The sequence below is a fragment of the Eumetopias jubatus genome, unplaced genomic scaffold (assembly GCF_037043125.1).
Source record: "Eumetopias jubatus isolate StellerSeaLion01/CBP00866 unplaced genomic scaffold, mEumJub1_p1.0 scaffold_12, whole genome shotgun sequence".
Classification (NCBI taxonomy): domain Eukaryota; kingdom Metazoa; phylum Chordata; class Mammalia; order Carnivora; family Otariidae; genus Eumetopias; species Eumetopias jubatus.
In genome coordinates, this window is record NW_028274818.1 from 96,226,244 (window position 1) to 96,241,470 (window position 15,227).

General features: G+C 45.2%; 1 protein-coding gene and 1 pseudogene across 1 annotated transcript in view; both read left to right on the forward strand.

The window, feature by feature from the left end:
- The window catches only part of TMEM248 (transmembrane protein 248), a 32,286-nt gene extending 17,868 nt beyond the window's left edge, over window positions 1-14,418 (forward strand). The window contains exons 2-7 of the mRNA XM_028109911.2: window positions 2,241-2,417; window positions 6,811-7,096; window positions 8,577-8,727; window positions 9,194-9,377; window positions 10,962-11,105; window positions 11,680-14,418. Coding sequence (XP_027965712.1) covers window positions 2,259-2,417; window positions 6,811-7,096; window positions 8,577-8,727; window positions 9,194-9,377; window positions 10,962-11,105; window positions 11,680-11,700 — 945 coding nt within the window. The 5' untranslated portion in view covers window positions 2,241-2,258 and the 3' untranslated portion in view covers window positions 11,701-14,418. The remainder of the gene's footprint in view (window positions 1-2,240; window positions 2,418-6,810; window positions 7,097-8,576; window positions 8,728-9,193; window positions 9,378-10,961; window positions 11,106-11,679) is intronic.
- On the forward strand, window positions 4,814-5,598 carry LOC114214341 (non-histone chromosomal protein HMG-14 pseudogene; annotated as a pseudogene).
- Window positions 14,419-15,227: the final 809 nt, after the last annotated feature.

Sequence of the window (15,227 nt, forward strand, 5' to 3'; positions counted from 1 at the left end):
TGGTACGAATGTTGAGAGATGGAGCGAGCCCTTTCGTTGCTGGTAGGACTTGGAGAGCTGTCTGACATGCCCAAATCAGGTTGCTGATGCGCCTACCCTGTGACCTAGAGCCCCTCCTGTGCGTGCTGCTGCAGGGCCTGGGTGAGGGAAACTGGGAAGACCCTCACTGGCCTCCTCAGTCCAGGAAGACTCAGCTACGGTTGCATACTATACAGCTGGTAAATTCAGTAGACTTAGATCTACGTAGATCAGCAGATAAATCTCAGAAACAATGTGAATGAAAATAGTATATAAGAATATACTCAATATATCATTTTTCACAAGTTTCCATATGCAATACCAGTAATTGTATCTGATTTTATAGGAAAAGTACACAAAACATGCATGGATGCTGCTCTGGGAAGAGCATAAAGGATATTATTTTCCATCTCAAAGGACTCTCGTGAGGACGAAGGAACACACAGCCTGGCTTATTGCAAGTGGTTGCTGTTAGTTCTTAGGGGGTGTTGATGCATCTTTTTCTCTCAAATTTAAAAGCTGTTACAGATATTTTTTTTAGTTGTTTTTTTAATTTTTTTTAAAGATTTTATTTATTTATTTGAGAGAGAGAGAATGAGAGATAGCACGAGAGGGAAGAGGGTCAGAGGGAGAAGCAGACTCCCCACTGAGCAGGGAGCCCGATGCGGGACTCGATCCCAGGACTCCAGGATCATGACCTGAGCTGAAGGCAGTCGCTTAACCAATTGAGCCACCCAGGCGCCCCTTTAGTTGCTTTTTTTAGTGTTGTGGTCTGTTCATGTATATAATTGCTCATTATGTGTCAGCTCCTGTTCTAGGGGCCAGGAACCAGGGCTAGAGCAGTGAACAAGGTTGGCAAAATTTCTGCTGTCATGGAGCTCAGAAACCAGGGGTGAGAGACAGCAAACAAGTAGAAAATTAATTGTACTCTTGACCGGCACTAAACAGTGTGAAAGAATTAAAGCAGGGCACTGAGAGGCGGGGGACGGACGGTGGTCAGGGAAGGCCTCTCTGAGGAGTTGACTATTGAGTGGAAACCTGCATTTTTTTTTAAAAGATTTTATTTATTTATTTGACAGAGACATAGCAAGAGCAGGAACACAAGCAGGGGGAGTAGGAGAGGGAGAAGCGCTTCCCGTGGAGCAGGGAGCCCGATGTGGGACTCGATCCCAGGACCCTGGGATCATGACCTGAGCCGAAGGCAGACGCTTAACGACTGAGCCACCCAGGCGCCCTGGAAACCTGCATTTTAAGAAGAGCAAGCACCTGGAAATTTGGGGGGAAATACCTTCATATAGGAAATGTTCAGAAATTCTGAGAAGAATGAAATACTTAGGAATACATTTGGCAAAAGACATGTAGACGTATACATTGAAAACCACAAAGCTTGTTGGAATACATTAAAACGCAAGTAAATGGGAAGGTTCATGGCCTGGAAGCCAGTATTGTTAAGAAGGCAGGACTATTCCCCAAACTGACCTACAGGGTCAGTGCAGTCCCCATGCAAGTCCCGGCTGACTTCCTTGCAGAAAGTGACAAGCTGATCCTAGAAAATCGCAAGGCCAGCGTTGCCAGAGCCCCGTGAGGGAGGACAGGAAGTTCCTGGACATACAGTCATTGAGGTTGGCAGGGCTTCTGCAATGTGAAACCCTGTGGGCCATGATAGAGCGGTTCCTGATCTCCTCGGTCTCGTGGGAAGCCTTAGGAGGGCTTTAAGCAGGGGAGTGGTACAGTTCAACATTTAGTACGTGTCTCTCTGCCAGTTGCTGGGATGGGCATGAGGATGGCGGAGAACAGGACAGAATGTCGAACCTTTCAGTGGTAGGAAATGAGAACACCTCAATTTCTTTTTGTACGTGTTGGCATGTATTTATGTCCTGTTATGGACCTACTTCAGCATTATCTTAAGTGGAAATAGCAAGTGCTATTATTAGTAGTCCTTATGGAAACAGCAAGTGTTCATTATAGAATAATTAGAAGATTCAAACGGAAAGAGAGAAATGCGTAGCTTTTAAGATCTTAGCACTTTGACATAGTGACAGTTCATATTTAGTGTTTCTTCCTTCTAGTCTTTGGAGTAGATTTATGATTAAATGTTTCTCAAGCTCAATAGTGAGTGACCTCCTCACCCCCCAACCCCAGGAAAGGAAACAACAGTGCGGGGGATCGCAGGGTTTCTTGGGGCGAGTCAGTCCATGAGTCTAATGATTAATCCCTTTCAGGTGGAGCTGATCAGAATAATGTTCAGCATCAACCCCCTGGAGAACCTGAAGCTGTACATCAGCAGCCGGCCTCCCCTTGTGGTCTTTATGATCAGTGTCAGTGCCATGGCAATAGCGTTCCTGACCTTGGGCTATTTCTTCAAGATCAAGGAGATTAAGTCACCGGAAATGGCAGAGGTATCGTATATTCTAAGTTCTCTCAGTCTGGCCAGACTTTACACAGTAGGAGAACACCCTTGGGCTCTCCACACACCTTTCTTTCTAACCTAGTGAGAAAGCAGCATTTTTTTCAGAATCCTGTCTTCCATCTCCCTGTGATTCACTTTGTTTGAAAGTATCTAGTCAGACAACTGTTGATTTCAATAATGTTACCAGTTTCAGTTACACTGTTTCACCAATGAAATGTGTATTTTGGAAAATATATTTGTAAAATGTGTCAAGAACATAGAGAACTAACATATTTGCTATTATTAAGTTAATAAATCATAAATAATTTAAATTTATTATTAAAGTCTTAAATTAGCTAATTGCTATTTTTAAAAACTAAACATTTGTTATTTTGAAGCCATATGTCATATGGAGTTCTGTTTAGCTGTACTGATAGCTTTTTCGTTGCCTGAGAAGGGACGCTAAAGAAATAGAAAGCTGGATCTTATTTCCAAATATATTTGTCTTTTTTTATTAAGCAGAACTTCAGTTATCTACAAATTTGCTTTCTAGATTTTACACTGTGGTCAATTTAAATAAATTATTAGGGTATTGTTCTTTAAACCTAAATCTAGGCAAATAATAGTTTGAACATTCATAATACAGATTTTATAAAGGTGTATTTATGCATATACAAAGAAAACAACACAAAGTTAACAATTCTTATTTAATAGAGCTGAATGATAATGTGCCTATTAATAAATGTATTTTACGTTTTAGAAATTATGCTGAATTAATGATATGGTAAATTTACTCGTGGAAACGGTTTCTTTTAGGATGAATGAGTTCCTGCCTTAGTTGATTCCTGGAGTGCCTTCTCTTATCCTTTTTCTTCTTGAGTGTGTGCCTTGGTGGGAGTGGGAATGGGCCGGGGATTGAGATCGCACTGTTCCTGCCTTGTGTAGGAGAGGAGGGTTCTACTGGGGTAATGGGGATCATGGCTTGCTCTGTGCTCCGTGCTCCGTGCTCTCTGATCCTCGAATACCTTGGCCGGAGGGGCCACCTTCACAAGTGAACTCTCTCACACAGTTTAGGTAACAAGTTTTAGCTGTTTTCTGCCATTGAAACCCTTTCAAAGAGTTTCTAACCAAGAAACAGACTGGCTGGCTCAGTTCTCCCTCTGTTCTGACTCTGCCTGAATCTTTAAAGGTTGTGCAAATAGGCTGCACCCACATTAGGGCTGAAAATGAATATTCTAGTCACAATCAGGCCTCTGCAGCATCCTGGCATTGCTTTCCCTCAGAGCCCGAGGCCATGTTGAACACTTGGCCAACACAAGTGATTAAGAGGCAGCCTGGATAATTAGTCCTTAATAATCGAAATGGGGCCTGACATTGGCTTTGGCTGACTGTTCAGAATGGACTCGAGGTCTGCGGGAAAGCAGTGCCAAGCTGCTGCAGAACTTTGGTTATGATTAACTTAGTGATTTTATTTTCAAATGAGGACCTTAGGAATATGGGAAAAGTTTGGGGCTATGAATCAAAAAACTTAATCCTGCTTCTGCCTTCAACTGTGGAATGTAGAGAGTCCATAAGGTTGCTCTGGGCTTCAGTTCCAGTTGCAGTCTTAATAAATGCCATGTACTGATAGACTTGATGCTCTAAAGGTAGACCCACTCGACTGCTTGAGGATTGCTCAGATGGCTTTTTTTTCTTTTCTTTCTTCCTTCCTTTTTTTTTTATAATGCAGCAAGGAAAGGGTTTTTTCAAGAGGTAGCCTGATGAGGGGACAAGAGAGTAAGTCTCAGCTCTGCCTCCCTGAAGGAGGGTCACGGGTATCAAGTGGCATTTTTAGTCCAGGCTATAGTGTTAGAGTAATTGGAAGTGTAACCTGGTTTGTCTTCACATTTGGCAACTTTTTGTAGACTCACGTTGCCTGGAGAAAGAAGTTATATGTGACAGCCTAGGCTAGTTCGTTGTTGCCATTTCAGCCTGAGTTCATCTTTGCTTTTCTGTGAAAATTAAATTAAAATAGAACCAGGTGGGTACTTTACTATGTTGGTTTCAGTTTAATCATGACATAATCATCTGTATGTATTTTTAAAATTGCTTATGATTTAAACCATCAAACAGATATTAAGAGATGCCTGAAGACATCTTTTTTCCTCCTTTTTGAAATTGTTCCTGTTTTAAGGTGGCCATGTTTCAAAGTCCATGACAAGGGGGAAAATGGACCGCGTGAATATTGGTATTGACTGCGGTTTTGCATTCTACAGAGAGAAAGCAAGGTGTATAGAATTGACCTTTTGAGGAGTTATTTTAAGGCAGCCTTATGTATTTATTTTTTTGCTTTTATTTATTTACGTAATCTCTGCACCCAAGGTGGGGCTCGAACTCACAACCCCTGCTGAGATCAAGAGTCCCATGCTTTCCTGACTGAGCCAGCCAGGAGCCCCAAGGCAGCCTTATTTAAGAAAACAAAACAAACAGGGCGGGTCGCAGCAGCTCCGGGCGACTGGGCAGCCCAGCTTCGCGGAGGCCCTCGGCGTGCCGCGGCCCATGGGCGCGGCCCGCGCCTGCCCCGCCCGTTCGATGCCCAAGAGGAAGGTCAGCTCTGCCGAGGGGGCGGCAAATAAGGAGCCCGAGAGGAGGTCGGCGAGGTTGTCAGCTAAACGTGCTCCTGCAGAAGTGGAAACAAAGCCAAACAAGGCAGCAGGAAAGGATAAATCTTCAGACAAAAAAGTGCAAACAAAGGGGAAAAGGGGAGCAAAGGGAAAACAGGCTGAAGTCGCTAACCACGAAAAGAAAGAAGACTTACCTGCAGAAAATGGAGAAACTAAAAATGAGGAGATGAAGCAGGAGAGAAAGAAGCCAAGTCTGATTAATACCATAAACCATGTCTTATTTGTGGTCCCTGTCGCCCTTCTTGTACAATCCAGAGGAATATTTTTATCGACTATTTTGTAAATGCAAGTTTTTTAGTAGCTCTAGAAATGTTTTTAAGAAGGAGGGAATGCCACCTCATCCCATTTTTCAAGTGTAAATGCTTTTTTTAAGAGGTGAAATCATTTGCTGGTTGTTTATTTTTTGGTACAACCAGGAAATAGTGGGATATTGAATGTGGGAGGCTTTGATTGTCTTGGGTGTCAGCTCAACATTCCATAGCTGGGGTAGTTTTTATATCCTATAATACCAAGCATACTAAATGGCAATTTGGAGTCGGTCGTGCATTTGCTATGTCTTGAATATTTTAAATTACTTCTATTCCCACGTTGTTTTTGGTAGAATTGTTTCCTAAAGAAAACCACTCCTAGATCTTGGCTCTCCCGGTCCAAGTTCTTGTGCACTCTGTAACATCTTGGTCGTCGTAGTCCGGGTTTCCTAGTAACTCTGTTAATGTGCTGTGCAAGATTGAGAATTTGAGTATGTAGTGTATATGATATTAAATTGTGAATTAATGGGATTTAACAATGTAACAGTGTATCAGCATTTGAAGATCTTTGTACTTGATATACTGTTAAGGAAAATTTGCCTCCAGATTTTAAGCTGGAAGGTCACTGGAATAACTTTTCGAAAAGAATCACAACTACATGGTTTTTTTTTAGATTTTCGGTATGTACGTTAAGAATTGTGTACAAATTGAAATGTCTGTACTGCTCCTCAAAATAACCAATAAAAACTCAATTAAGAAAACAAACAAACAACTAATCATGGGGCACCTGGCTGGTTTAGTCGGTGGAGCGGGTGACTCGATCTCGGGATCGTGAGTTTGAACCCCACGTGGGGTGTAAAGATTACTTAAAAATAAAGTCTTTTTTTTTTTTTTTTAAAGATTTTATTTATTTATTTGAGAGAGAGAGAGAGCACACGAGAGGAGGGAGGGTCAGAGGGAGAAGCAGACTCCCCGCCGAGCAGGGAGCCTGATGCGGGACTCGATCCCGGGACTCCAGGATCATGACCTGAGCCGAAGGCAGTCGCTTAACCAACTGAGCCACCCAGGCGCCCTAAAAATAAAGTCTTAAAAAATAATAACTAATCATAACTGCTAAGTGAGTTTGGATTAATGCTTTTAATGTTTTATTACTTTCATTCGAGCTTTCTTTTCAAGTTTGCTTCTGAAGCTAGATCACTTTCTACAGGCATAATATGCTATTTTTTTTTTTTTTTACACATTTTCTTGAATAAGTTGGTTTAATCAGCTGGTTTAATACCTCGTGCCGATGAAGAGTTCACATTTTGGGTTGCTTGGAAAGCCAGCACTAGGATGTCAGTGCGAGGGGCTGCTGGCTGGGTCATCACTGTCACTGCCAGCGCCGAGCTCTGTGGCCCCGCGGCCCCCCCGGCGGTCACGGCTGTGGAGTGCCGTGACAGGCCGCACTTCCAGACCGCTCATACTTCCTTCCCTCTGTTCCCTATCACCGCAGGATTGGAATACGTTTCTGCTGCGGTTTAACGATTTGGACTTGTGTGTATCAGAGAACGAAACACTGAAGCACCTCACAAATGACACCACAGCTCCGGAGAGCACGGTGACCAGTGGGCAGGCCAGAGCGTCCACCCAGTCCCCACAGGCCCTGGAGGACTCGGGCCCAGTGAACATCTCCGTCGCGATCACCCTAACCCTGGACCCGCTGAAACCCTTTGGAGGGTACTCTCGCAATGTCACCCATCTGTACTCCACCATTTTAGGGCATCAGATTGGACTTTCAGGTATGTGAGTGTAGCCATTTTCCGTTCAGATTTTCTTAGGCAGCAACTCTTCCAAGACAGAGTATTAGTAGTATTTGGTTTTTCCTCATCAGATTATTTTTATTTTTACATGTCTCCCCTTCTCTTGAGTTTGAACTAAGTAAAGCCAAGAAGGAACTGTGTCTGCTACATCTTCACTTAAAGTGCTGGGTAAATAGTAGGCTCTCAATAAAAGTGACTTGAGAAGAAACTTTGAGGCCCACTCTGGTTTTAATATTTACAAGCACAAAATTGTTATTCAGGTTTTTCATCTTAGAGTTTTCAGTACATACTACAGATATTGTTACTGGTCTGCAGATTTTCAAATGCCCACGTTAGCACTGTGCTAGCTGCCGAGAAGAAGTAGAAAAAGCCTAAGATCTGGTCTTGTCAATTGGAATTTTAGGGTTATGGCAGAGACAAGGGTAACATGAACTAATATTTATCAAACACTTAACAATAGTTCCTGGCACAAAGGGAATGCTGTATTAAGTGCCAGCACCCCTCGCAGCGGGGAGCCTGCTTCTCCCTCTGCCCCCGCCCCCCGCTTGTGCTCTCTCCCCCTCCCTCAAATAAATAAGTCTTTAAAAAAAGTAATAACATCTATAGAACATTGAGCACTGCCCTTTGACCTATAGTACCCTCTGACCAGGACAGACTGTAAGTGATTCAGGAGAATGTTGAGAAAGTAGCAGAAGCTGGAATAATTAGGAAAGGCTTCCTACGGTGGCCTAGACCTTAGAAGAATAGTCTTTGGTTCTTTGTTACCAAGAACCTCTGAGTCCTTAGAGGAACTTGGGAGTGCCTGGCAGCCTCCTGCTGGCTTTTATGGGTGAGAGCTATTCCCACGGGAATGAGGCAGGGGTGACTTCTGGGCAGCAGGTGGACCTTCTCCTGCTGTTATTAGAACACCTTGGTTTTCATTTTAAGCTTTTTTATCCCTTACCAGTTCCCTGACCTTCCTGAAGTCTGTTAGACCCCCTGATCTTCAGTCTGCTCATATGTGAAAGGGGAACAGTATCGCTTCTTTGGTCGTGTTTGTGGGATACCGGTATGTTTTATGTGAAAGGATACGTATAAAAGCAATTTGGAAATGGCATGAGTGCCGCGCAGGTGCTAAAACGGTGGTGATAATAACTCACCCAGCCCCCCGCTTTCCGCCTTGGGCACTGGGGGCCCTTGATGCCTGACCATCTCCAGGCCCTGGCTAACAGTGGCCCCTTGCCGTTTGCCACACTGTGGCTCTCCCAGGTGAGCAGGCCTCAGCGTCCGGCTCAGAGCTCTTGGTCCTCAAATCCCACAAAGGCAGATGTCTTGCTTCTATGAGCTGATAGGGGATTCCTGGGTGGGTTTGAGTCCGGGATTCATTGACATCCCAGAGCATAATAAATATATGAGTTCTTACCTTTATTTACCAACGCCTCTCCCTCCCCCCGCCCCCCCCCCCATTTCTCTTTCATAGGCAGGGAAGCCCACGAGGAGATCAATATTACCTTTACCCTGCCTACAGCTTGGAGTTCAGACGACTGTGCCCTTCATGGTCACTGTGAGCAGGTGGTGTTCACCACCTGCATGACCCTCACAGCCAACCCTGGTGTGTTCCCCGTCACTGTGTAAGTGTTTTCCTGACCCCGGTGGATGTGCGTCAGAAGCTCCATTTACCATGAGTGTGACTGGGGTGCTTTAGCAGATTTCTCAGGATGCTTGCAGTAAATTACTGTGTAGAATTGTCACAGCCAGACCTGTCTAAAGGATTATTTAAGTTGAGGGCACCTGGGTGGCTCAGTTGGTTAAGCGACTGCCTTCGGCTCAGGTCATGATCCTGGAGTCCTGGGATCGAGCCCCACGTCGGGCTCCCTGCTCAGCAGGGAGTCTGCTTCTCCCTCTGACCCTCTTCCCTCTCATGCTCTCTATCTCTCATTCTCTCTCTCTCAAATAAATAAATAAAATCTTTAAAAAAAAAGGATTATTTAAGTTGAATTTGGAATCGTAAAGGTAGAACTTTGGCATATAAGTATCAGAGTGAGGGAGTGCTTCAGCAGGTAGTAGAGGCATCTCTTTTCCTCTCTTCCCCTGCAGACAGCCACCACACTGTGTTCCTGACACGTACAGCAACGCCACGCTCTGGTACAAGATCTTCACAACTGCCAGAGACGCCAACACAAAATATGCTCAAGATTACAATCCTTTCTGGTGTTATAAGGGGGCCATTGGAAAAGTCTATCACGCTTTAAATCCTAAGCTTACAGTTATTGTTCCGGACGTAAGTGAGAAAAATCGTGTGTGTGTGTCTGTCTGTCTGTCTGTCTCCCAGTATCTGGGAACTGTTATGTAGGCCCTCTTTACCTCCTTGCGTTAGCTTAGCCCATGCCGTTCTAGATTTCCAGCTGGGCCGGGAGACTGGGTGGAGTAGTGGAGGCTTGGAAGAATGTGCCACCCTGTTAGTTAAGGAAACTCTGCATCCGTTCTTCCTTTTCTGCTTTGGTCACCAGTGGTTATGTTTGTCGAGCAGCCGCCCTGTGCCTGACTCATAGGGGTCACAAGGGATGCTTGTACCGTCTGCTCGTTCACACGGCCACTCAGGGAATAGTTGGTCATTGTCAATATGAGCAGTAAATAGTTTGGAATTCTAGAAAGGTAGAAGTAAGTCGGAGGAGATCAGTCTTTGGCTAGATATTGAGGGCTGGGTAGGTTTTACTTAATAAGGAGGAAGACACCATTATCTGGACCAGTGGATGATGGGCTCATTTGGCTTCCTGCTTAGACTTGAACCCATTTTTAACAGACTGCACTGATTTTTGTAAATGTCCGTACTTTTCTTCCTGTCAGTATATGGTAGGTCGATTTCTTCTTGCCTGATTGTTTTCTCTTTCTAGTATCAAGTTGTAGCAGTTGGTAGGCTGGGGGCCTGCGGGAGTGACCAACAGAGATCAGGCTGGATGCTGGGCAGAGGCCAGGGTCCAGAAGGCCATTTGTGCCTCCTAGACTTTTTTTGGGCTGTAGGGTCTTTGTAAAGCAGTATGTGAGGAAGACTGGTCTGCCCACCTGATGATGCGTTTATGGGATGGAGCCCAAGGATGATGTTTCATGGCCTGCAGGTGTGTGTGTGTGTGTGTGTGTGTGTGTGTGTGTGTGTGTGTGTCCGTCCGTCCGTCCTGCAGAGGGTGTGTGTGTGTGTGTGTGTCTCCGTCCGTCCGTGTGTGTGTGTGTGTGTGTGTGTCTCCGTCCGTCCTGTGTGTGTGTGTGTGTGTGTGTGTGTGTCTCCGTCCGTCCTGCAGAGGGTGTGTGTGTGTGTTGGTGTGTGTAGGTGTGTGAAGGAAAAGGAATGGAAGCGTGGCCGGGCTGCAGCACCTGGCAGACCTGGTGACTGACCACATGTGGGAGGTCAGAGAGGAGTGAATCAAGGGCTTGGAAAGTGAGGGAAACATAAGGAAGCTGCCCATGGGGAGAGGTCTTCTTGGTGGGGGAGTAACGAGGAATCGGGAACCCAGGCTTGGGCTGTCAGAGGGAGAGGACGGAAGAGAAGGGTAGGGGTTAAAGCCTCTGGGTCTCTGGGGCTTTCCGGGGAAGGGGGGGACCTTGGGGCGGGGTGCTCTTGGGCAGTGTGGGAGTGAAGAAGCCAGGGCAGGGGGCTCCCTTAGGAAGGAGTGGGTGGCCCCAGGAACACTGTCTTTACTTAGATCTAGTTTTAAAAGTTTAGAAGAGAAAAAGAGAAACCTGTCTCCTTCCAGTTTAAGAATTAAAGTTGAGGCGAGTCTAGAGGTTATGAACCCTGTTTCCAGAAACCTGGCATTAAAATCTTCTAGTAACTCAGTGCAGATGTTTCTGGTTTATTCTCCTTATCCAGGATGACCGTTCATTAATAAATCTGCATCTCATGCACACCAGTTACTTCCTCTTCGTGATGGTGATAACAATGTTTTGCTATGCGGTTATCAAAGGCAGACCCAGCAAATTGCGTCAGAGCAATCCTGACTTCTGTCCTGAGAAGGTGAGCAGTGGATGGGTGTGGCCCAGTACTTTGCTGGAGATCTCTGTAGACAGAAAGCCCTGCTTAGTCCTTATTCCCTTTATCGTGGGTGGCTCCTTTTCTCCAGAGAAATTAGGTCCTGTCTTTTTATCAGAAGTAGTCTGCCCTCAGCCTAAATCGTGGTGTTGGATTTTCAACCACACACCCACTTCTTAGCTGGTGAAAGGCACTGAGTGGGAATTGTTCTCAAAGTCCCATGGGAGAGCAGCGGATCCTGAAGGGCTGCTTCCTTCAGTTTCTGTCAGCTTGAGAAATCATCTCAGAATCCTGATCATGGTTTCAAATCCGATAACTCTGTCTCAGCATGGGCGTTCCACTGGATCGGCCGCTTCCTGCAGGAGACTTTTAAGATTTCTATTCATTCCCTGCTAAGAGATTTTTTTCTTAGGGATTTAGTAATTCCTCTGCTCGATAGATGCATGCCGTGTAGCTCCCTAGTGTTTGGTTGGAGACCGGAACCCAATAAGGCTGCTGGTGGGGCTGAGTTACCGGGGCTTTGCTGTGTGATGGGTTTGCTCATCTTCTTCTCTTCTAGGTGGCTTTGGCTGATGCCTAATCCCACAACTGCCCGTTTTCTAAGAGAGACTGAGAGAACCATAATCATTGCCTGCTGAACCCAGCCTGGGCCTGGACACTCTGTGAATATATTATCTTGCAATGTTGGGTTATTCCAGCCAAAGACATTTCAAGTGCCTGTAACTGATTTGTATATATTTATAAAGATCTATTCAGAAATTGGTCCAATGATGCACGTGCTTCGCACTGGGTGCAGCCGGAACCCTCAGCCTCACCTGCGGACTTGGTGGGACGACCCTGCGCAGCGCCAGAGAGGATCGTGATCTCAGTGCCACGGGGCAGACCATGCTGTCTTCACCAAGGTCATGGGAGCATTTCATTGCTGGTGGGGTTGAGGTTTGCTTTGGTTCTTGTTTCAGCCCGATATGTACAGAATGTTTGAAACAGTCTGCACCTTTGATGTGATACTGCATTTCCAAAGCCACCAGTCCATTTTGTGGATTTTATGTGTCTGTGGCTTAATAATCATGGTAACAACAGTAATCCCTTTTTCTCCGTTTTGCTTGCAAGGAAACATGCCTATCTTTCTTAGTTTCTTGTTTTGTTTGTTTTTTTTCTTTGAAAAGAAAAGTAAAATAGTCACGTTTTAATACTACTCTAGTTAGGACAGACTTGTGCTTTTTATCTTGAGTAAAAAGTTAACTGTTGAAAAATCACCTACATGGTAAAGATCTAAGTTTCATTTTCCATACGGATGGTGAGGAACCTCGTCTTGTGTGAGTTGAGTGTGGGCACAGAATGTTCCACTGTCGTCTTCTCCTCTCTTGTCCCTTCCCTCCATTATAAAAGTTGAAGCAGCGTCCTCACTCAAAAGAGCTTAAAAATTAAGTAAATGGCTCTAGAGTAGAGTAGAAATTAGCTGTTCTGTTTTCTGGAATGCAGATGGCAGTATGGAAAAAGAAAGATGATTCAGTCTAATAGTTGTGCAAGAGTTTCTTGTCTTCTTTGAAGAGGGAGTGGATTTTCTTTCTTCCTTTTACTTTTTGCATATGTCTGTGTGCAGTGAATATATCTTCAAAAGGAAAATGGCAACTGGTAGATCAGTGACATGAAATGGTGCCTGTGGAATTGGAAGGAAAGCAGCTCTGATCTGCCATGTATGAGGAAAACCAAAAGCATTTTTCTTTCCTGTGGCATTTTGATGATCTCGGCCCTTTATCCCTTTTTCCTTCTAATCCATCTTCTTGTTAAAAAAAAAAAAAAAAAGGCGTTTTCTTTTCTAGTCCTTTCTTATTGTATTCTTACTGTTTTTCATAATAGCTCTTTGCCTTAATAACTTACTGTCATGACTGACTTCTGTGTTCTCCCAAGCAATGTTGTAGAGCATAAGGGCAGTTAAGACCTTGGACGTCAGTACTTCTTTCCCTCAACTCCAGGTCTGTAGTCTGTTCCAAATTAGAATCGGTCCTGCAGTCTGAAATAATTGGCCCAGAACATGTGATCCCAGGCATTCTTGAATGGAAAACAATTGTGGGCTCTTACTGAAGATTGTTAAAGTAATCACTGTAGTAACTTAATATGTTAATACTCCCCCTTTTTTCCCCCTTTTGGTACATTTCAAGCACAGTAATCATACTTGTCTATCCAGTTTTTTTTTTATGAGCTGCTTACATGATGCACGGCTAACCTGTTCATTTAGTTTTCTCTTTAGAGACTTTGAGACTTTTACTAGACAAGATGGAGAAAGAGCCATTTGGCTTGGCCTTTAGAAACATCAGTATCATTAAGACCACCCGACTTTAGGTTAAGCTGCTACTGAATTCATAATGTCCCAGTGAAGTGGAGTTAGAGGGAGAGATTTAGAACTGGCAGAGTACCGTAAAAGGAGACAGGTGAAGAAAGTCAATTTCACTGGTTTGTTCAGTCCAGCTTGTGGCTAATATTAATTACCCTTGTTTTAATTACAGGAAATGGCTGGACTCTGTAGCCAGGGGAGGAAGGACTCTGTTAGACATGAGGGAAGGAAGTGCCAAAAATGCCTGGACAGTATGACTTGTCCTGAGGCCAGGACACACACTTTAAAATCCAGCATTCACTCTAGCAGGTAATTTCTCAAAGATCTTATGGAAACCCAGAGTCAGGTGTCTGAAGGAAAGTGGGGAAGAGGAGAGGCCATGGACCTGGTTGAAGAGGTCTAGGAACCGAAGAGACTCCCATGGAATCTCAGGAAGCCCAGAGTCCTGTTCATACCCAGGCATTTGCAGACGAGGCCCGGTCCTCCGCCACATCTTGCTGAGGGACCTCAGGGTCAGGAGAGCGTCCCACACAGGGCCCAGGTGCCATTCCGAGTGACCCCGCCCGGGAGCCCCGGTGCGTTCTCAGGCATCTTGGACTGGAGGTCCAATCAAAGGTTAGCAACTTACTATTAAATGGTTGTTTCAGATCATATTGATCTCTTTCCTTTTTCCTTTTGTCCTTTCACTGTATGACTTGAATCAGTTTTGATTCTATTTGTAAGTTTTTCTCGTCACTAGGAGCCTGCGTTTCGGTTGCATTTTCTTTGGCAGTCTGTAGGGATTCAGCATCCTGGTTTTCAACCCTCCTGCAGGCACTGTGGGGTTACAAGGGCCAGAGGACCCATCTCACTTACCTTGCATGATGGTCAGTAGCTGATCTGTTATGGCATTCACTCCCAGATTAATTTTCCGTGTTTGAAATATGTGCATATGTGCTTTACAGAATAAAACCTCTGAATTTATTTGCCGTGTCTCCCATTTCCTGCCATCTGAGGGGTGTTTTCTAAGGGAAGAACATCTGCGATAAGTAATTGAGGGTGTTTTACAAGCTGTTCTCTCCAAGTGTCCCCCGTCCTCAGGATGTGGGGTGGGCCGCGTTTCCTACTCAACTGGCCTCAGCAAGTACCTGGCTCGTCTCCCCGTGAGTACAAAACCTCTTTTAGTGCACTGGGTCAACAGGTCCTCACCGGCGTGGCCCCAATCCTGCCCAGAAGTAGATAAAGTAAGGAATACAGACCACTAGGGAGCATTTGCGTAGCTATGGGCTTTTGAAGACCCCCTTCTCAGTTACACAAGCCCTGGCGTGCACTTGGCCTGAGTTACGAGAAGCAGCCTTCCAGCCTGCTCTGCCTTCTCCTGCTCAAAGGGCTCCCACACGTGCTGGGCTTCCTTTGCCAGGACGCTGCGTACTCTGCAGTTCTTGTGAAGGCGGATCGTGTTCACTGATGTGAAGTCTCCTCTGTGGGACAGGGCACCGCCACAGGCCCATCTGTTTCTACCTACTTCACCTTTCCGGCCTTCTCCCTCTCTCAGGGCTCGAACACTCCACTCACAACACTGTACCACTCCCCGCTCCCTCCCTGGCCTCGGAGATTCGTGTGTTCTGCTTCTTCATCGCAGCACAGCTGAACGAGAGTCCTTGGACAAGGAGAGCTCACATCTTCCTTCTGTCCGCTCTGTGAAATTTGACATATGCCAAGTCCTCAAGTCAGGTTAGCGATGGTGCTTTGAAACCATTTCATGTCTCGGGGGGCACATGGAGCCTGAAATT